Source organism: Juglans microcarpa x Juglans regia, chromosome 6S (assembly GCF_004785595.1).
Source record: "Juglans microcarpa x Juglans regia isolate MS1-56 chromosome 6S, Jm3101_v1.0, whole genome shotgun sequence".
Lineage (NCBI taxonomy): Eukaryota > Viridiplantae > Streptophyta > Magnoliopsida > Fagales > Juglandaceae > Juglans > Juglans microcarpa x Juglans regia.
Window position 1 is genome coordinate 10,275,887 of NC_054605.1, and position 21,613 is coordinate 10,297,499.

The 21,613-nt window shown below is 37.3% G+C and overlaps 2 protein-coding genes across 3 annotated transcripts; one reads left to right on the forward strand and one right to left on the reverse strand.

Moving 5' to 3' along the window:
- Positions 1-535: 535 nt before the first annotated feature.
- On the forward strand, positions 536-9,230 carry LOC121236466. The gene is made up of 3 exons (XM_041132894.1): positions 536-1,032; positions 4,030-4,401; positions 4,483-9,230. The coding sequence occupies exons 1-3, from the start codon at positions 904-906 to the stop codon at positions 8,941-8,943; spliced, it is 4,962 nt and encodes a 1,653-aa protein (XP_040988828.1). The 5' UTR covers positions 536-903; the 3' UTR covers positions 8,944-9,230.
- Positions 9,231-10,306: 1,076 nt separating this feature from the next.
- Positions 10,307-15,073, reverse strand: LOC121237875 (rac-like GTP-binding protein ARAC8). 2 transcript variants are annotated; one of them, XR_005935008.1, is made up of 9 exons: positions 14,770-15,070; positions 14,349-14,436; positions 14,082-14,191; positions 13,932-13,995; positions 12,987-13,051; positions 12,836-12,901; positions 11,453-11,550; positions 10,393-10,495; positions 10,307-10,362 (listed from the first exon to the last, which is right to left on the reverse strand). XR_005935008.1 is itself a non-coding variant. In XM_041134789.1 (9 exons), exons 1-9 carry the CDS (start codon positions 14,872-14,874, stop codon positions 10,337-10,339), a joined length of 711 nt encoding a protein of 236 aa, XP_040990723.1. In that variant the 5' UTR covers positions 14,875-15,073; the 3' UTR covers positions 10,307-10,336. The 2 variants fall into 2 exon arrangements, 1 of the variants encoding a protein (XP_040990723.1); XM_041134789.1 differs by having other exon boundaries at positions 10,393-10,481; positions 14,770-15,073.
- Between the last annotated feature and the right edge of the window lie 6,540 nt (positions 15,074-21,613).

The window sequence follows — 21,613 nt, forward strand, 5'->3', positions numbered from 1 at the left end:
GGAAGACGCGAGAGAGAAGGGATAGTTCAGTCACTGGGAAGGGAGACGCAAGAGAGAAGGGAGAAGGAAGAAGAAGAAGAACTGGAGAAGGAAGAAGAAGGGGGGAACGGGAACGTATGAGGAGAAGGCTTCCTTAAGAAGACATATGAAACGACGCCGTTCCATATTAAGTGGAACGGTGTCGTTCAATAATTTTTTTTAAACCCAGTTGTAAAACGTCGTCGTTTTACAGCTGGGTTTAAAAAAAAATTCGGAGTCGGAGTCGGAGCTACATGGAGCTCCGACTCCGACTCCGCTTCTGAATCACTAGTCGGAGTAGTTCCGAATTTCGACAACTCCGACTCTGTCGGAGTCGGCGTCGGAGCGGAGGTCGGACGGAGTCGAAATTCTCGAAATTTTGCACACCCCTACTTCTAGCAAAGCTGATTTGAATTACGTAGGAAAGAACACAAGAATTTGAATGGCAAGAACCGGGTAAAAACGACCCGCTTCAGATGATTGACTCCAACAAATTGGACGCCGATACGAAACCGACCCAACTCATTCCCGTTGCCAAGTCTAACTACACCTTTCCTTTCCCCGTCTGGCTCTCTCTCTAGATTCTCGCACTTCTTCTCTCTGGACCCAAAAACTCGCACTATTTCGGTGGATCTGAGCTTCAATTAGGCCGAGTAATCCGGGCAGAATGGGACTCGAATTGAGGCTGGGAGAGAATTAGGGTTTCTGTTTTGTCCGCGGAAGAAATGAGTTTGGATCGATCTAGGGTTTTGTGGTTTTTGAATTGGCGAAGAAATTGAGGTAGGAGAATTGGTGACTTGGGAACGGAGGTCTGGAATTGATGGTACTAGCGGAAGGAATTGAAGGTGGGATCGAAGGAGGAGGGATTGGGGAAGATGCAAGGCTATGCATGGGATTGGGCGGGCTGTTGAGGAGAGGAAACGGAGTCCGCACATGTGGACAGTCCCTACGCGTACGATCGTAGCCGCCACTGCCGATGGTTCTTCTTCGTCTTCAGTTAATTCATTCTGCAAGGTTATACTTTCCGGGCTTTTTTCTTCTTAGAAATTTATGTGTTGCTGGATTTGATTTTTTTTGGATGAGATTTTGTGGGCGTCTGTTTTGTTTTTTGGGCCCCCCGCGGGGGGGGGGGGGGGGTGGTGGTTGAGGTGATATAGGTTTGATTGTTTTAGAAAGTAGGAAATGAACCTTATTTCCTCATAAATATAATTGAATTGGTTTGGTTGATAGGGGAATCGAGCTAATTAATGATTTTATTTTTATCGATTATTGAATTGGCTTGAGTGATACAAACAATTCGTAGTAGGTTGAATGAAGAATTCTGAAGATTTAATCGTGGACAATGGGGAATCGATTGATATATGTAACCGGAAAGCTATTCAGTTTTTTTTTGTCCGCTTAAGTGTCGTTGGGTCTGGGACACCAAGACTAACTATTCAACCCGTTATTCATAACATTGTGATTTAAGTCTCACCTAAATGAGGTCTTATATTAACCATCCTTTTACTTATATAAAAAAAAGTTTTCTGATGTTAAAAGGGGTTGAATTTGCCAAAGGCATCCGCATTTTTGTGTTGGGGAAAAGGGTTTCTTTTCATTGAATTGTTTACGTCAGTTTTGAGAATAATGTTGGTGTTGGTACCTATAAAAAAGTAAATGTTGGTTGTGGAGTAAAAGATATTGCATTCATAGAAATAGACAAAGCCCAGGTACATAGGAAGTATGCATGAAAAAATGCCTAGCTAGAGGTTACAATAGAAAGAAGAAGATCATGGACACTACGTCCGTTACAAACTATAGCCCCTGCCCATAGGAGCAATGACTTAAAAAAGAGAACTTTAAGCTCATCCATTGTTCTCTCTTGATCATCAAAACACCTAGCGTTTCTCTCCCTCCAAATACACCAATAAATGCATATTGGTACCAATCTCCAAATTGCTGCTACCTGAGAATCTCCGTATAGTCCTCTCCAGCTTGCGAGGAAATCCACCAATCTACAAGGCATAACCCAAGACAATCCGACTCTTGAGAAAAAATCATCCCATATAGCCTTGGCCACCTCGCAGTGTAAAAGCAGATGATCAACTGACTCCCCATGCTTCTTACACATACAATACCAATGTCCGTCGTTTCTTCAAATTATCTGTGGTGAGAATCTTGTCCAAAGATGCTGTCCAGACAAAAAAAGCTGCTTATTCTCTGCAGTCTACTCATTCTCTAGTTGATGGATGTTCTATGATGTCAGTTTTCTTGTTTTTGTTCACAGTCAAGATAGCATATGGTGCATTAAATGAAATGCTATACGTGACTAAGTTAATATCCTTGACCCATTACGCAATAAATAGAAGTTCTAAGAATTTTACACGTTTTTTTAAGAAGTAAGAGTATTACAAATTTATCTCCACAATTTGGTTGAACGCCTTGTTTTTCTCAATCCCTATATTCTTCTTTGTTGCTATGATAGTTATGGGAAACCTTAAATTTTGCTTAAGTAAAGAGCTTTTTGTTTAGTGTGCCAAAGAAAAATTGACTATCAAAAGTAATAACTTACAAGTCCTTTAGCTTCCTCTAGATTTTTTTTTTTTTTTTTGAACTTTTACGAATCCTTTACTTGCAACATTAGAAAGGCATGAGTTGAGGAAAAAACGTGTTGGAACAAAAATACTACTGGCTTTAAATGAAAATTTAGTTAGCCTTGTATTTAACATATAATAACTTTAACATTAACTACATGTATATAATTTTTATTTAATGACTTATAATGGGAAAGTTGATGATGTGGCTAAAGAAGAGTAGAGTTTCATGTTTCGAAATTTATATATTTTAATATTATTCCAAGGGGTTAGCATCCCATACTTTTCATCTCGGGGCTAAAGTACCTCAAGAAATGTCATTCGGTTCAAATTATTTTCCTTGCCTCTTTGGTGGTCCTTGTATCTTTTTATTTTCCTTGTTGGGTGTTTCTCTTGTATAGTTCCTATGTACTTGGACTAAGACTTGGCATTATATAAGGAAAATTTTGATTTCCTATAAAAAACTTGCTGGCTACTTGTGGGACGGGGGACCAAATAGTCATGATTATTTAGGTGCTTGAAAAGCCCTCCTAGTTTTCCCTTACAATTTTTTAAATCTTTCCTTTTAAATCTTGTGGCTATTTTAACACTTTGTTATATGAGTTCATTTATTCTAAAATGAAGTTGCACACTCATCTTGACTGGCAGATTCTTGATTTTCTTTTGTTAAGTGACAACAACAATATTATTTGCACAAAGAGCACAACCTAGTACACAAGATGTATGCAAGAGAAAACAACCAAAAAAGATCAAGGATAATGAAAAAGAATGCAAAATGTTCTATGAGTATTGAGGGCATTAACAGAATAGCACTCCGAAAAGTGACTTAAGAAAACAAAGTTGTAGAGCTGAACTCGTCTTCTTGCAAATTTGGGCATTCCATTCTTGTAAAAAATATATTCCATTCTTTCCAAATATACCACAATACATTTCAAATGATATTAAGATTGTTCTGAAAAACCCTTCTTTTCCGACATGCCAAAAACTCTAGATCCTGTCTAGGCATAACCTAGTCAACTTCAAACATTTTGAGGACAAATCAACCTAAATCTATCACAATGAAGAAGGAGATGATCAATAGTTTTCCCAATTCCCTAAGCATTTTGTCTGCATGATAAATGCAACTCTCACTGTAACTTTAGACATTTTTGCAAGGGAACCCAATAATGCTTATCTTCAACTCCCTTCCTTTGAACATAATATAAAGCATTGAAAAAGACATAATCTTGCAATCATGTCCCAATCTCATAAATTCTACTCTCTGCAAAACTCTTTATTTTGACTAAGCATATGATTGGCCCTAGACACCCCCCCGCCCCCCGCCCGGGGGCCACACCAGCTATTTCTAATGTATATCTATTTCTGAACTGTATGTTTTTCTTCAAGAGCATTTTTTTTCTTGATTAACTGAAGTTTTTTTTTCCTATCACTCTTATAGGATGGCCGCAGAATCAGTGTTGGTGACTGTGCTCTTTTCAAACCCCCTCAGGATTCCCCACCTTTCATTGGAATAATTCGTTGGCTGGCTGCTGGTAAAGAGGATAAATTGAAGTTAGGTGTGAACTGGCTTTATCGTCCTGCTGAAGTAAAGCTTGGCAAAGGCGTCCAGTTGGAAGCTGCGCCGAACGAAATCTTCTATTCCTTTCATAAGGATGAGATTCCTGCTGCATCGCTACTCCATCCGTGTAAAGTTGCATTCCTTCCTAAAGGTGTTGAGCTTCCATCAGGGATTTCGTCATTTGTGTGTCGGCAGGTTTATGACATTACGAACAAGTGTTTATGGTGGCTGACTGATCAAGATTATATTGATGTGAGCTTTTATGCTTTTGGGAATCTTCCATTTTGCTCTAATATGTTGAATAGTTAAAGTGGTAATGCCCTTCTTTTACAGGAACGCCAGGAAGAAGTAGATCAGCTGTTATATAAAACTCAAATTGAAATGCACGCAACATTGCAGTCAGACATTCGATCTCCAAAGCCAATGAGTGGTCCTACATCAACATCTCAGCTGAAAGCTGGCTCAGATAGTGTTCAGAATAGTGGTTCCTCTGTTCCGACTCAAGTAAAGGGTAAAAAAAGGGAGCGGGGAGATCAGTCCTCTGAGCCTGTCAAACGAGAGCGTACTGCAAAAGCAGATGATGGGGATTCCAACCGCAGTAGATTGGAAAGCAATTTAAAGTCTGAAACTGCCAAAATTACAGAGAAAGGAGGGCTTATAGACTCTGAAGGGGTTGAGAGACTTGTGCAGGTTATGCAACCTGACAGAACTGAGAAAATAGATTTAGCTGGGCGGTCAATGCTTGTTGGTGTTTTAGCAGCCACAGATAAGTTTGATTGCCTTAGTCGATTCGTGCAGCTCAAGGGTCTGCCTGTATTAGACGAATGGCTCCAAGAAGTACATAAAGGGAGGATTGGTGATGGTAGTGGCTCCAAGGATGGTGATAAATCTATCGAGGAGTTTCTCTTGGTTTTACTTCGTGCACTTGATAAGCTCCCTGTAAATCTTCAGGCCTTGCAAATGTGCAACATTGGGAAATCTGTGAACCATTTGCGTACTCATAAAAACTTGGAAATCCAGAAGAAAGCAAGGAGTTTAGTTGATACCTGGAAGAAGCGTGTTGAGGCTGAAATGAACATCAATGATGCAAAGTCCGGTTCAAATCAGGCTGTCCCCTGGCCTGCCAAAGCACGTCTTCCAGAAGTTTCCCATGGTGGGAACAGACAGACAGGAGCATCCGCTGATGTTGCTATGAAGAGCTCAGTTCCACAGCTCTCTGCCTCCAAAATTGCTCCAGCTAAGGTTGTCCTGGGGGAGAGCACTTCTCGGTGCGCATCTGCATCTTTAGGGTCTATGAAATCAGTGCCATCACCTGCACAGGCTAGTACTAACTTCAGAGATAGCCAACCTCAACATGCTGTTGGAGTCGCCTCTGATCTCCCTCTGACTACCGTGAGGGATGAAAAAAGCAGCAGTTCCAGTCAGTCGCACAATAGTCAATCTTGTTCTAGTGACCATACCAAAACTGGACTTTCAGTGAAGGAGGATGCCAGGAGCCCTACCGCTGGTTCAATGAGTGGAAATAAGATATCAGGTGGTTCTTCACGGCATCGGAAGTCAATAAATGGACTCCCTGGCTCCACACTTTCTGGAGTTCTAAGGGAAAGTGGTTCAAGCGGGAGTCCCTTAAACAAAAATCCAGCCTCAGAAAGACAGTCACAATCGGGATTTTCATGTGAGAAGGCACTTGATGGACCCATCATGGAGGGTAACAGTCATAAATTGATTGTTAAGATTCCAAATCGAGTTCGCAGTCCTGCACAAAGTGCCAGTGGAGCATTGTTTGAAGACCCCTCAATGGTGAATAGCAGAGCTTCTTCTCCTGTGCTTTCAGAGAAGCAAGACCAGTTTGATCGTAGCTTGAAGGAAAAGAGTGATGGTTATCGAGCTAATAATACTTCAGATGTGAATACTGAATCATGGCAGAGTAATGATTTCAAAGATGTACTGACTGGTTCAGATGGGGGTGATGGATCACCTGCTGCCATTACAGATGAAAAGTGCTGTAAGACTGATGATGAGAGTAAAAAGTTGGCAGAAGCTAAAGGTGCTTCATTATCATCAGGAAACGAACTTAAAGTTTGGAATTCACATGAGGCTTCTTTGCGCTCGATAAATGCTTTGATTGAAAGTTGTGTCAAGTACTCAGAAGCTAATGTGTCTATGTCCATTGGAGATGACGTTGGAATGAACCTGCTTGCTAGTGTGGCTGCTGGAGAGATGTCCAAGACCGATTTGGTTTCACCCACTGATTCTCTGCAAAGAAACACACCTGCAGTTGAGCTCTCATGCACAGGTAGTGATTTGAAAGTCAAGTCATCTCCTGTAAATGACCTCACTCCAAGCCACACAATTGATGGTGCTGGTGTTGAGGATGAGGAGCAGGTTGTAATTTCCAGTAATGTTGGGCTTAAAGATGGAGGTAATGAACCTACCTCTTTGATGTCCGGGGAGAAACCTGTAGCAGGGGACAGTGGGCATTTTAATTCTTCTAGTATGGAATTGCAGCTAACTGCAGATCGATTTTTAGAAAGTGATGGAAAATCAACTGAAACAACAGTAGCTGCTACAGTGGCTTCCTCCCCTGCAAGCACAATGGAGAAAACCATGGATATTGAAGGAGCCAAACCTCTTCATAATAAGAAGGCAATTAATGGGGTGAATGCAAATGCCATTGTAGATGCTAAAGAAAAAGAAGGTGGTTCTTTGTTGGACAAGGATAAGGTCAGTGATGTGGTTGCAAGTCCAGAAGTCCAGATGGAAGCCATTGAAGGGTCATCATCTTACCCATCCCTAGAAATTGATGGCAAGAACAAGAAGCTTATGAGTGAAGAGTTGAACAGTGGTGTGAAGACAGAGGAAAAGCCACTTGCTCTGATAATCCATTCTGAGGCTGTGAAAGGAATTGATGAAGTGCTGCATTCTTCTGGTGGTGGGAAAGATTTGGTTCCTGAAAAGGGCATTGAATTGAAGACTGAAAAAAATGAGGAAACAGATGCAACAATTCATGTTAAGACTGAAACAGAAAGTAACGAGCCGGAAGGTAATGCTCCATCAAGCCCTGAGAATCGAATGTTAGTTGGTTTAGGTTCAGCTGACACTAATCATGATGATAAGTATCTTGAGAAGAATTTGGCATGCAAAGAAGTTCATAAGAAACGTGGTAGACCAGCTTCTCACAAGGTGTCCCCTGCATTTCCCATGCAAGAAACAGATCAACATGAGAGGTCTAGGGGGTCCAAGTTAACTGGAGCAGAAGCAGATGATGCCGAGGAATTTGCATCAGCCGCTGCAGATGCTTCTTGTTTATCTGTTGCAGGGGTGTCTGATATGGAGGCCAAAGTGGAATTTGATTTGAATGAAGGATTTACTGTCGACGATGGAAAGCTTGGGGAGACAAATAACTTCACCGAAGTAGGATGTTCAGCTGCTATTTGTTTGGTTAGCCCATTACCTTTTCCTGTTTCTTCGGTGTCTACTGGTATTCCTGCTTCAATTACGGTGACTGCTGCTGCCAAAGGCCCCTTTGTTCCACCGGTTGACCTGTTGAAGAGTAAAGGGGAACTTGGTTGGAAGGGATCAGCAGCCACTAGTGCCTTTCGGCCTGCTGAACCTAGGAAAGCTCCTGAGATGCCTCAGGAAACTGTAACCATCTCTCTTCCTGATGCTACAGCTGGCAAGAATGGTCGCTTTCCTTTGGATATTGACTTGAATGTACCTGATGAAAGAATACTCGAGGACTTGGCTTCTCAAGATTCTGCTAATGAGCTAGGCAATTTATCTAGCCTGACCAATAACCATGAAATGGCACGTGAAGAGCTGATTGGTTCTGCTCCTGCTCGATGCTCTGAAGCACTTGATCTTGATTTGAACCGTGTTGATGATGCTTCTGATATGGGAAACTACCCCGCAAGCAGTGGTCGTAGAATGGATGTCCCACCTGTGCCAGTCAAATCAAAGTCAGGTGGCCCTTTTAATGATGCAGTTAGTGCCTGCAGGGACTTCGATTTAAACAATGGGCCTGCTGTTGATGAGATGAATGCTGAACCTTCACCTTTTGTTCAACTTGCCAGGAGCAGTTTGCCAGCCCAACTGCCTGTTTCAGGCCTTCGAATGAGCAATGCAGAAATGGGGAACTTCTCTCCGTGGTTTCATTCGGGAAGCAATTATTCAGCAGTCGCGATTCCGTCGATTATGCCTGATAGAGGGGAGCAGCCTTTTCCCGTTATTGCAACAGGTGGACTGCAAAGGTGGTTGGGTCCCACTGGTAGTAGCAACCCATTCAGTCCTGATATATACAGGGGACCAGTGTTGTCATCCTCGCCTGCAGTGCCCTTTCCTTCCAGCCCTTTTCCGTACCCCGTCTTCCCTTTTGGAACTAGCTTTCCATTGCCCTCAGCCACTTTTTCTGGTGGTTCAACAGCATATGCGGATTCATCATCTGGTGGGAAGGTTTGCTTCCCTGCAGTGCATCCACAATTTTTAGGACCTGCTGGTGCAGTTTCATCCCATTACCCCAGACCTTATGTAAGTTTTCCTGATGGTAGTAATAACAGTAGTGGTGAGAGCAGTAGGAAATGGGGTAGGCGTGCTTTAGACCTTAACGCGGGTCCTGGAAGCTTAGATATAGAAGGGAGAGATGAGGCTTCTCTTCCACCAAGGCAACTGTCTGTTGCCAGTTCACAGGCTATTGCAGACGAGCAAGCAAGGATTTATCCTATGGCTGGTGGTGTTTTGAAGAGGAAGGAGCCTGAGGGTGGGTGGGATGGGTACAAGCAATCATCGAGGCAGTAGAATTGAGAAATCGCACCATCTGGTGACTCGTTAAACCTTTCAAGTTATTGATTATATATTTGTCACTTCTAATGTGCATAGTCTACTCACCACAGAGAGAGAGAGAGAGAGAGAGAGAGAGAGAATCTCTGTAACGTTTCTTGGATTTGTGCAGTGTAAGAAAGATGGGAAAAGGTTTTGGCAAAGGGTAATTTCCAATTGACGAGAAATTCTTTTAGTGTTTTCTCCATGTATGCAACTCTTTCCATTCCTTGTCAGCCAAATAAAAGGTAATATGTTGCATATTACATTGATTGTGATTCATCAGATTTCGGCCAAAAGGGATGGAAAAAGGTGCATTCATGTGCATTTTGTACTGTCTGAATAAAGCACCTGTCTTTATCTAACTTCATATTTCACATAAAAAAAAATTTAGTTTTGCTGTTATTCAAATAAAATTTGTAATCAATTGTGCAAGAATGGGAGAATATAATCAAAATTCGATAAGAAAGTCATCAGGATAAGGACCCCTTCAATTCAATCTGTCTGAATCAGATGGTTCAGTTAGAAGAGAGAAAGATGCATACAATGTGTGGATTTTAATTTAAAACGTTTAATATCTTAAAACATTTAAGTACTGTTTGTCTGCCTGAAATTTCTGGACGGTGTACATCAATGTGCAAAAATGGAAGAGTAGGTTCCAGCACAAATCAAATTGATTAGCCATTTCTTCCATAGGGTGTTCCACACAAGTTTTATGCCTGTGGATTCATGCATTTCTATTCCTTATACATAACAGTTCTACTAAGTACAGTCACTCTTGCGTATTCTTTGTGCACTCTATTAATGTAATTGGCCAAAACATTTATTTTATATTAAAAAAAAAATGACGCAACCAATTACATTAATGGAGTACGCAAGATGTACACAAAAGTGATTACATAAGAGTTTTTGTATACATAAATACATGAGACGAGAGATGGCCCTGTTTGAATAGTGAAAGTGTTTCTTCTTATCTCATTTCATCATTACAATTTTTTCAAATTTTCACACAAAATATAACAAACAATTCAACTTTTTCAAATCCTAAAACAATAATAATATTAAAAAATAATATTTTATTCAACTTTCATCTAAAACTATTTCATCTCATCTCATCTCATTATCCAAACCACACCTTACAAGTTCACCTTGTGAAGTTTACTAATTCATCATTTCTTGATTACAGCTAATTTAGGGCTATATCTTGAATAGAGTCAATTCAACAGACCTGTTCTCTTGCTTGGAATACACCAAAAGGGAAGAAATGACGAAAAACTTGGAACTTAAATTCTTTACAATGAACAAATAAACAAATATTACAGTGGAAGGATTTACTTTTTTCCTGATAATTATGACAAAAAAGAAAATTGTCTCAGAGCAGGTGACCTTTATAGAGAGCTATGCTCAGACATACTTCAGAAACATGATCCCTACAGCAGACTGCAGCTTCTGGGTGACATGGCCAAGGTAGAAATTCCAGACTAGGTGGTTTCATTTGAGACAGATGAGACTCCTCCCTGGAAGCAGATTTCTGCAGTTTTTAAGTAACAAATTATGCCAAAGAAACTGAAGAATCAGGATACAGGAGATACCAGAAAAATAATATTTAAAATAACTTTTTTGTCTCGGCATTATCAGTTAAGCCAGGGACCAGTAAAATATTATCAAGTCAACAACACTAATCTATTATCTCTCTCTTTTTTTGATGAATAAGAGTCTTGTTTGTTTTCACAACTCCTCTCAACTCATCTCATCATTACGACTTTCCCAAATTTCCACACAAAATAAAATAAACAATTCAACTTTTTCAAATCCCAAAACAAAAATAATATTAAAAAAAATATTCTAACAATATTTTATTCAACTTTTAACTTTAATCTTAACTCATCTCATTTCATCTTATTTGCAAAAACAAACGAGGCATCTATTATCTATCTATTATTAACATATATAATTATGAAAGCGTATAAATAATTTTTTTTCTCTCTTTACTCAAACAAAGTTTATGATGTTTTTCATCATTTTTTTCAGAAACCCATGAGAGAAAGGGGAGACAAGAAGGTCAAAATGCTCAACCAAGTTTTGGAGATCAAGGTGTTAACATTGACACTCTCAAAAGTTCTATTTTATTGTATGATAATGGTTTAAAGCATCTTAACTTAGTTGTAGTCTTTTTCATTTAATAAATCTAACTATTATTACACATCATGTAACTAGTTATGGAAAAAACTACAGCAATAGCCATGTGAGCAAATGATGCAGAAGCAAAACAATCTTAATAGGGTTTAATTTAAGGTGAAAGTTGATAATAGCACAGTGCATGTAAGGCTAGAACTACATTCAATTCGCAGACCATGTCAATGATCCATAATCCCAGAGTGGGATATAATTCCCAAAACCCTGGATAACTTTTTTGATAAGTAACAAAAACTGAATAATTGAAGGACCGTAGGCAATCCTTTCAATTGTAAGAAATAAAGGTACTAACGATAAGCATCCGCGACGTGGCTTTTTCTTCCTCTCTTTTTGTTTCTGTTGTGGCTTGATAACCACCTTGATTGCAGCATCAAAAATTGCTTTCACATTCTGCCATTGCAATGTAAATGGTCAATTACAGCATAAAAAACAGATACAACTTAAGGTGGCAGATTTGTAACTACGGTATTCCTTTACCACAAGTGAGGATTCTTCAATAAAACAATGGGTTATCATGCTTTTTTTCTGTACACGTAAGGCAAAATATTGAAGAAAGTTCCCAAAGCAAAAGAAAGACATGCAAGCGGAGAACCACACATGATCATTAAAAGTGAGAATTTAACACTGATATCCATCGCAGACATTGCAAGTATCCACTCTATATGGAGAGTAGACGGTTCAATACAGGCTAAACAGCAGAGCTTCCAGAGAGGGATTTCATAACAGAAACACCATTTTTGTTAACATTGAGATCATTTATTAGAAAGAGCCAAATAAGGCTGTAGGGATATCATTTGCACGAAACTGGCATCATAACTGCATAATGTAAAATAGTTCCTTTGACCTTTTGTCGAATGTTTCCATAATTTCAAAATTGCATCTGCAGCACCACACATCATATTCAAAAATAAAATATATGCCCTGGTCTTGGTTTTTTCAATGATACATCAGATTTATTTAAAGTATCTGTAATTAGCTGCTGAACATTGGAACCTTAATTATGTGGTAGAGGCTAGAATGGTAATTGATTTCTTTGAATTTTTAGGATCCCGCTAATACAGATCAATGAAACATGCCACAAACTGCATTTTTCCAAGTTTTGAATTCAAACTTTTTTAAGTAGGAAAAATAGGTCCTGTAATCCAGTTCTTTTAAGTTATAGTCAGATTTTAAGACCCTAGTTTTCATTTTGTCATCATGATCCCAATTATAGCCCATTTCCAATCCTTCCATTCTGTCCTACACCACATGATGGGCTGTGGGGTAGAGGGAAGGGAATCCTTCCCTTCCCAAGTAGGGGATTCCCCCTCTCACCCAGATGTCCCACCCCATTGGGTGGAGTGGAGGGCATACCCTCATTCTTTTTTCCTAATAATTAATTTTACAATTTTTACTTTGCATCTTTGGGATTTTTTTCTTGGCCACGTGGCAGCGTGTGATTGGTCTAATGTGTGAAATTTGACACATGGCAGACCTTCTATTAAAACCTAGACCTTTAATTGTCAAGTACTAATTTGGCAAATGGTGAAAACTAATGGGGATTTTGGTCAATTCCCTTTGTATCTTTAGTCAAAAGAAGTGATTACAATTGAATGAGCATGCCACATTTTTTATTTGAAGCCAAAAATGCACTGCTGCACTACTTACATCTTAAGAAATGCTAGTTCATTCGTACCTGCTGAGTTCTTGAGCTGCATTCTATATAATATGTAGCACCAATCTGTTTAGAGAGTTCCACACCCTGATTATATGAAAACCATTACCATGAATGGAACCAAACATAACCATCAACGTGTAGAGAGCAACTAATGGGGAAAAAAGCACACCTGTGCAGTTGTCACAGGCATCAATCCTGGGTGATCAGCCAAATAGTGCTTATCATCACGAAGATCTATTTGTGCATTATAAACCACATTAATTACAGAATTTAGTTAGTCAACATAACAATCAAAAGATGAATGCCACTACTATCTAAATAAATGCTAATTTTGTGACTTTTCCTTTTACTGTAGTTAAAATTCATAAGTTTTATATTAGTCATGCTTATTAGAGGCCTAAATAACGACCTCCAAAAATATGTCGTTTGCAGGTAATATTCAGTGATATGAGTGCCATTACCATTGACAATTGCAACGCCACTTTCATTAAGGTTATTAAAACATTAAACTTGCACTTTCATTATATCAAATAAAGCATAATGTCAAAGGTAAAACGATCTCTTAGAGCTAAACAATTTTGACGAGACTGCTAAAATCATGGACCAAGGGCGAGGTTCACAAAAATGTAACAGAAAACAAAAAATGTAACAGAAAAATAAAGTCGTTTCACAAATAATAGGTATGCGGCAAGGTTAAATAGAAATCTTATTAATGTTATACAAAATGAACCCATTCAGAGCAGTAAGTTAGTAGAGCGTGTGCATAGAATGGTGAATGGCCGGCACTTTCATTATATCTACCTCCATAACTTCTTTTAAGTGGGGGGACCGCCCTTATTCCATGCTCCAAAATGACATTCATGAGTCAACATAATAGGGGTCCTATCAAAAGGATGTTGCTCTTCCCACCATGTTACAATTATTACTGTGTGGAAGTCGTGCACTCGTAAAAAAATGAGTTAACCATTTCAAATACTCATGTCTCCATGTTTTAACAAAACAAACTTCTTCTCGATTAGGGTCAGGTTTAGTAGATAGAGGGTGCGCTGCCGATATCACTTTCCTACACAGAGCTGCTTTAAGCGCATCTACAGATTTGTTTTTTAAAACTCACCCAATTTGGTACCAACCAGCACCACAGGAATTCCAGGGGCATAATGCTGAAGTTCGGGGATCCACTGATCAAGAAATTAAGTATTAGAATAGCTAATTTATGCAAAGAACAAAGATGACGAAGAATTAAAAGACTTCCGGGGAAACTCACCTTTTTTAGTACGTTTTCGTAGCTTGCACGACTAACTAATGAGAAAGCTAATACAAAGACATCTGCCCCTCTGTAGCTCAATGGTCTTAATCTATTGTAATCCTCTTGCCCTATGAATTTCAGTGAAGACAGATGAAAAATTAACAAACTTGCCCAGTTTGGCAAACCTATTTAATAGTAGAAACAAATCTATCTGGAAAACAAAAAAAACACAGCAGATAAATGATGAAGCTAAAAGCGCGATTATAGGCATCAAAGAAATTATACCAGCCGTGTCCCAGAGACCTAAGTTGACAGTGGTGCCTTCAACTACCACATTTGCACTGAAGTTATCAAACACCGTTGGTATATAATCCTGATTAATAGAAAACAAAATCCATTTGAATCTAGAAAAGCTAAGAATGAAAGAGTTTAAGAAAAAAAGAGGAACAGCAACAGCTACATTTTTTCCCCATTTCTAGAGTTGAAACATCATTTGAAACCAAGACAACTATTTCATTAGGAATAATGAAAAGAAGGTAAAACCCAATGGAAGCTTTTCGTGAGAGAGAGAGAGAGAGAGAGAGCAAATTTTTCTATACAAAATCATAAAAAAGCACAAAAATTGAACCACACAATAGACCAAAAAGATGCATAAAAATAACCCAGAAGAGAGACCCAGGAAGCTTTGAAAGAAGAAAGAACATACAGTGGGGAATTTGTTACTTGTGTAGCAAATAAGCATGCACGTCTTCCCCACAGCCCCATCTCCCACTGTCACACACTTGATGAACCTTGAGACGCTTGAAGCCATTGAAACCAAGAAGAAGGAGTAGAAAAAAGCTCTCAGCGCTCAAATATACTCTTGAACAAAGTAAAAGTGGTTGTTGGGTTCAACAAGCTTGTTGCTTTTGAGAGAGAGAGAGAGAGAGAGAGAGAGGCAGCTCACATGATACTCACTCATTCACCGTCTCGATGGCAATTTCTTTCCACCCTTTTCCTTTCTTTTCTAATTTTATTTATTAAAAACTTTTCAACTTAAAATATTCACATCTATTCATCTAAATTCTGAACTTTGTAACTTTCATAATTAACTTATTTGCCAAGAAAAAGAATATTTAATTATTCATGTATTTTAATTCCCCTTGTTTCTTGTTTAGGTTGGTTAGAACCACCTAACATGTTGTGCATTTACTACCGCTAGCTCCTGAAATAAGAGGATGTGTCCTGTTCTGTGTGTTCGTAGCAAAAGCTTATGAGTTGCAACTTGCAAGGCTTTTAGGTCCCGTTTGATACGAAACAGTTTCCTTCATTTCATCTTATTATTATAATTTTTTTAAATTTTTATACAAAATATAATAAATAATTTAATTTTTTTAAATTCAAAAATAATAATAATATTAAAAAATAATATTTTAACAATATTATATTTAACTTTCATCTAAAACAATCTCCTCTCATCTCATTTCACTATCCAAACAGGCAGGACTTTATTTGAAAGAAATAATATTTACAATTTTAAGATATACAAGTCTCGTACATTCTCTATAAAAGAACTAGAGAAATTTAAGACATACGTGAAAAAATTATTATTTTTAATAATAAACTATTTTTTTAAAAGAAAGTGTGAAATTTGTATATTTTATTTTTGTATTTAGCATTACTCTATATTTTGTACCCACGTGCCAGACATCTGCCCGTTTAATTGGCGGATGAATTGCACAAATGCAGATTGTATAAATTATTTAGAAATTTCTTTATTCACACGTCGAAAATACTAAAAATCTGTTACATTAACTTATATAAAAAAATAATAATATTTTAATTTATTTTATTAATAAATAAATCTTACGTTACACATCAAACTTGTAAATAGTATATCTTAATTGGTTTCGGACAGAAATACAGATACCCATCTCATTGCTGATCTATGTGGCATTAATGTTACTGTATGAATTAAAAACATTGTTTAGACTAAGAAAAAAGAAATCATTGATTAATAGCCAAACAATTTTAAAGAAACTTGATCTAAGAAAATAATTGATGAACATTGGAAGCTCAGGACTCCAACAAATTAAGAGATATTTCTTTAAATCCAACATATTTACCAATAATGGACCTAAAAAAAATTTATAGTTTGTAGACTCTACATTATTAAATGTTGTCTGTTGACACTATAAACCCCAACTTTAAATACATTTAGAGTCCAAAGTCTATACAAATTATATAAAACGGATATATTGGAAGGAAAATTCTATACACCACTCTCACATTACACTATGATGAGGTGACATTACCTACCAATCTTTAATTTTTTTTTTAAAAGAGAAATGATGTTTGCAATCATAGAGTGCGTAAGTGTCGTTCACTTCTTTAAAAAAAAATAAGTAAATATAAGTTTTATATAAAAAAAATTAATTTTTTAATAGTAGACATACTTTTTTTTAAAAAGAATATGTGACGCTTATACAACTTATAATTATATCTAATATTACTTAATGTATTGCGTTGCTCATAAGGAAACATGAGGAAATCTAGATCCTTGGTGAAGACCCAAGTAACTAAAACATTGATACATATTTTAGACTGAAAAGTGTCAATAAGGTAACAACAAAATTGGCCACATCTTGGTAATGTGAGAGAGACCATGTATGTTATAAATATGGTAGTATTTAATTGTGGCATGGGACCATTCTTTTTTAATTTTTTTAATGGATTATGGTACCATTCAAATTGAATTATCTTGCCGTCCTTCTATACACCATACTCATATCTCACTATCTTGCCGTCCGACATATATGGCATCCATTCCAGACTTCTTCCCGAACAAAGAAGTGCCCCTCAACTTCTCAAAGCTAACAGACACAGAAAAAAAATATTTGGATATATTAGTTTTACTGCATTTGTGAGTTTATAAAAAGAAAATAACCACAAATAAAAAACGTATTTAGATGGAACGAAAGAGATTTTTTTTTTTAGTTTTATATTATTTAAAAAAAAATTGAATTGCCTACTCCCTTTGAAAAAGTATGATTCAGCATTAAAAATTATATATTTTTAATATAAATCTCGTATTTGTTTTCGTTTTCAAAAGGATTGCATAAGGCTTATAACACACTTTAGGATTGTACAAATTATTTCTTAACAAAATTTAATCACCAAAACAATTGTTTGTTTCTAAGAGAAATTATCTAATTGTCTACTTCAATTTGTTGGCGACAAAATATATTAAGAAAACACATCTCACAAAAATTTTATTTTCAAAACTCAACTTAAATAAAAATATATTTTTGGAAAAATAAATATTCAAATGTATTCTATGGATCCCACCACTAGTTTCGAAACCCCACAAAAAAATTAATCTCGGCAAGGAGTGAATAAAATTTATTAAAGAAATGGGGATCACTATCATTCCAATCTTTTTAAATTCCTCCTCAAAAAAGCTCTTAAGCTATTGCAAATGGAGTCGTCAAGTCCAAGGGGAAGAAATAAAAAAGGGATAAATTAAGAGACCAAGTTGGAAAAGGAAGAGTTTTTAGCATTATTTTTGAAGTTGAAGGTTAGGAAATGGTGAGGCAAGTAGAATTATTAAAAGGCCTTAAAAAGTGTTGGTCGGAGGCATAAGTAAGCGCTAAGCAATATATATAATAAAAAGAAGATTGCCTAACAATGGAAGAAATATAATTAAAAAATATATATAAATGAGATCAGTAATCCTACCCGACATCTCATTATATACGTAGTATTAAATGATTGAAGATTAATTATTATATCCGATTTATGGTTTAATTATTCAATGGCACATTATGAGATGTTGAAAGAATGGTAATAAAATAAGATGAATTCTACTCATCAGTCATTATTTACTCTCACATCCCATACCTACAGTTTTTTTTTCTTATAGGATATATATGTGTTTTTATAAGGTGTGAGATAGTGAATAGTGGTTAGAAATAAACCGCTGCATGCATGCTGTAAATCAATAAAATTGCTTGGCGTTTCTTTCTTAAAGCTGTATATAATATAATGACCATGTATTTGACTAAAAGTTAGGTCTCTTAATTGGAGCATATTTTTAAATGTTTCCTTAATTTAAAACGCATCTATCTATGCAGCATAATAATGACTTGTAATATTAATACTCTTGGATCAGTGTTTTTGTGAGCTGTGTGATGATTGATCCGGTTGGGGGCGAAGGATTTTCATGGATTAGGTTTGCAACATAACCCACCTTACATAAATGTCAATATTATAAACAAACTTTGGATTCCAAAAAGCTTCCCAATTTATTTAGATTTGTGTGAAGGATCGACACTGACTCATGCATGGTGGAAAGATGCCATTGACATACATGAGTCTCAACATGTTCTGCTTTTGCGTGACGAATGAATGAAAGCCAAGTAAATTGGTACCTAGATTTTCAATGGGTCTTTGTCTTCGGCTCAAGGAGGGAAAGGACTACACATGAAAGCGAGGAGTCATGGTGTCTTTATTAAGTGGAAAATGGGAGATTTTGACCTGTTACATGCATGCACAGACTCAACCATAGAATAGGGCACGCTTCACGCAAAGAGTGAGTTATTGTTTATCCATGCACTGTTGACACCATCATAAGTTGCTAGAGCGAGCAATCTGACAAAAATAGAATAGAATAGAAGAATAGAAGAATAGGCTGTGAAGAAAACTTCTCTATTGAAAATGAAGAGGCAATACAAAAAAATACAGTACAAAAGAAAGGTGCCTGTCATGACCACTATATACATGAGGCCTCTGTTCTATACTGACAGTGAGGCAAAAGGACAAAAAGAATCCTAACAAACTTTAACAAACTTACTGACGTGTATAAGACCAAAAATATACATATATGAAAATAAACAATATACATATATGAAAATAAACAATATACAGAATAACTTTTAACACTCCCCCTCAAGATGGACTATGTACATTCAATAGTCTCATCTTGGAAATTAAGGCCTTGAATTGTTGTTGTCCCAGAGCCTTGGTGAAGACATCTGCCAACTGCATATTGCTTTTAACATGCAATGTCTTGATCAAACCAGTTTGAAGCTTCTCTCTTACTATATGGCAGTCTATATCAATGTGTTTTGTTTTCTCATAGAAGACGGGGTTAGCTGCTATATGCAATGCCGCTTGGTTGTCGCAAAATAGCAAGGCTGGATGTGGGTGAGGGACATGTAAGTCTTTGAGTAACTGGAACAACCACATTAATTCACAAACTGTTGATGCCATAGATCTATATTCTGCCTCTGCAGAACTTCTAGAGACAATTGATTGTTCCTTGGATTTCTAAGAAATCAGTGAGTCAGTCCCCAAGGAAAATACAAAAACCAGTGACACTTCTCCTAATGTCTACACAGCCTGCCCAGTATGCATCTGCAAAGGCCTGTGTAACTTTGATTTTGATGACAAAAAGAGGCCTTGTCCAGGAGTACCTTTGATGTATTGAAGTACTTTATTTGCTGCTGCAAGGTGTGTATGACTGGATTTGTCCATGAATTGAGAAAGAACTTGCATTGAATATGAAATGTCAGGCCTTGTAATGGTTAAATATATTAATCGACCAACTAGCCTCCTGTATGGTGTTGGATCATCAAGCAAATTTCTCTCTATTTTGCTGAGTTTCAAATTCTGCTCTATTGGAAAATTCTGCACTTTACTTCCTAGCATTCCACTGTCTTCAAGAATCTCTAGTGCATATTTTCTTTGACTAAGTATGATTCCACTAGCTGACCTAGCTATCTCAATACCTAGAAAATATTTTAAAGGTCCTAAGTCTTGTAATTTGAATTTGCTGTTTAGAAAAAGAGTGAGTTCTTGAACAACATTCATGTCATTGGAAGCTATCAAAATTTCATCTACATAAACAAGTAGAGCTATAAAGGATGAACCTGTGACCTTTGTGAAAAGTGAGTGGTCTGCAGCTAATTGTATGAAGTCGTGTGTGATCAAAGTTCTTGAAAATTTGCTAAACCATTGTCTCGATGCTTGTTTCAAGCCATAAAGAGACTTAAGGAGCTTACACACTTGTTGATTCTCCCCCTGTTTAGCAAATCCTGGTGATAAGCTCATATAAACTTCTTCATGAAGTTCACCATGCAAGAATGCATTGTTGACATCTAATTGAGTTAGATGCCAATGAAAAATGGAAGCAAGGGCCAAAACTGTCTTAACAGTTACCATTTTAGCTATTGGAGAAAAGGTTTCATAATAATCAAAACCTTCTAATTGTGTATAACCCTTGGCCACTAATCTGGCCTTGTACCTCTCAATTGACCCATATGACTTGAGTTTAACTTTGTAAACCCATCTACATCCAATGGCAGATTTACCAGCAGGTAAAGTAGTTAATTCCCATGTATTATTTGCTTCTAGTGCAGCTATTTCAGTTTCCATGGCTTTTCTCTAGTGAGAATAACAAACAGCCTCATTAAAGGATTTTGGTTCAGAAACAGTAGATAACTTGCGAGTGAAAGCTTTATGAGATGGTGAGAGTTGATGATAAGAAAGTGTAGAAGCTAGTGAATGGGGAGTACCTGCTTGTAGAGGACCATCAGAAGATGAAGACTGAAGTGGAGCCTGAGAGGGAAGAAGCCTGTGATGAAAATCAAACAAGTAGCCAGGAACTCTTCTAATTCTATTAGAGGCACGAGTAGGTAAAATGGGAGGATTAAGGGGTGAAGAAGGAGGTTCTATATTTTGAGGTGAATGAGAGTAATCTAAGTTTAGAGAAGGTGTAGTGAAAGCAGAATCATGAGGTGAATAAATGGAGAAAACATGGGAAGAATCAGGTGATGATAAATGTAGTACAAGAGGAGAGGGATCATTGGAAGGTGGAGGTGGCAAAATAGAAGTAATAAAGGGAAAAATTGTTTCATGGAATACTACATCCCTTGATATAAAAACTTTTTTAGTGGTAAGATCAAAGAGCTTGTACCTTTTTGAAGCATACGGATAACCAATAAAAACACATTGTTTAGCACGAGGGGAAAACTTGTGTCTATGACTGAAGGGTGTTGTAGCATAGCATAGACACCTAAAAACTCTTAGATGATCAAGGGATGGACTGGTTTTATAAAGGGCAGCATAGGGTGAAATGTTACCTATAACTGGTGAGGGAATCCTATTTATGAGGTAAGTAGCTGTCATTATGCAATCAACCCAAAAAGAGAAGGGAACACCTGATTGGAATCTGAGAGATCTTGCAATGTTTAACAGTGTCTGAACTCTAGCATTTTGTTGTGGTGTTTCAATGCAAGATCTTTGATGTATGCAACCTTTAGAATTATAAAAATCTGTTATAAGGAATTCTAGGCCATTATCAGTTTGAATACTTTTAATGCCATATTGAAACTGAGTGCAAACAAGCTCCAAGAAAGACTTGAGAATGGACCTAGTATCAGATTTATGTTTCATCAAGTAAGTCCAAGTACATCTAGTGCAATCATCCACAACAGTGAGAAAGTATTTGAAACCAGAATAAGTGGGCACATAAAATGGCCCCCAAATATCACAGTGAATGAGATCAAATG

Excerpts from the sequence above, each read along its gene's own strand:
- LOC121237875 (XM_041134789.1), bottom strand. The coding sequence starts at position 14,874 with ATGGCTTCAAGCGTCTCAAGGTTCATCAAGTGTGTGACAGTGGGAGAT. Across the intron at positions 14,192-14,348 it reads AGGTCTCTGGGACACGGCTG|GGCAAGAGGATTACAATAGA; the intron begins GTATAATTTCTT and ends TGAAATTCATAG. Across the intron at positions 12,902-12,986 it reads TGCCTGTGACAACTGCACAG|GGTGTGGAACTCTCTAAACA; the intron begins GTGTGCTTTTTT and ends TCATATAATCAG.
- LOC121236466 (XM_041132894.1), top strand. The coding sequence starts at position 904 with ATGCATGGGATTGGGCGGGCTGTTGAGGAGAGGAAACGGAGTCCGCAC. Across the intron at positions 1,033-4,029 it reads CAGTTAATTCATTCTGCAAG|GATGGCCGCAGAATCAGTGT; the intron begins GTTATACTTTCC and ends TCACTCTTATAG. Across the intron at positions 4,402-4,482 it reads CTGATCAAGATTATATTGAT|GAACGCCAGGAAGAAGTAGA; the intron begins GTGAGCTTTTAT and ends CTTCTTTTACAG.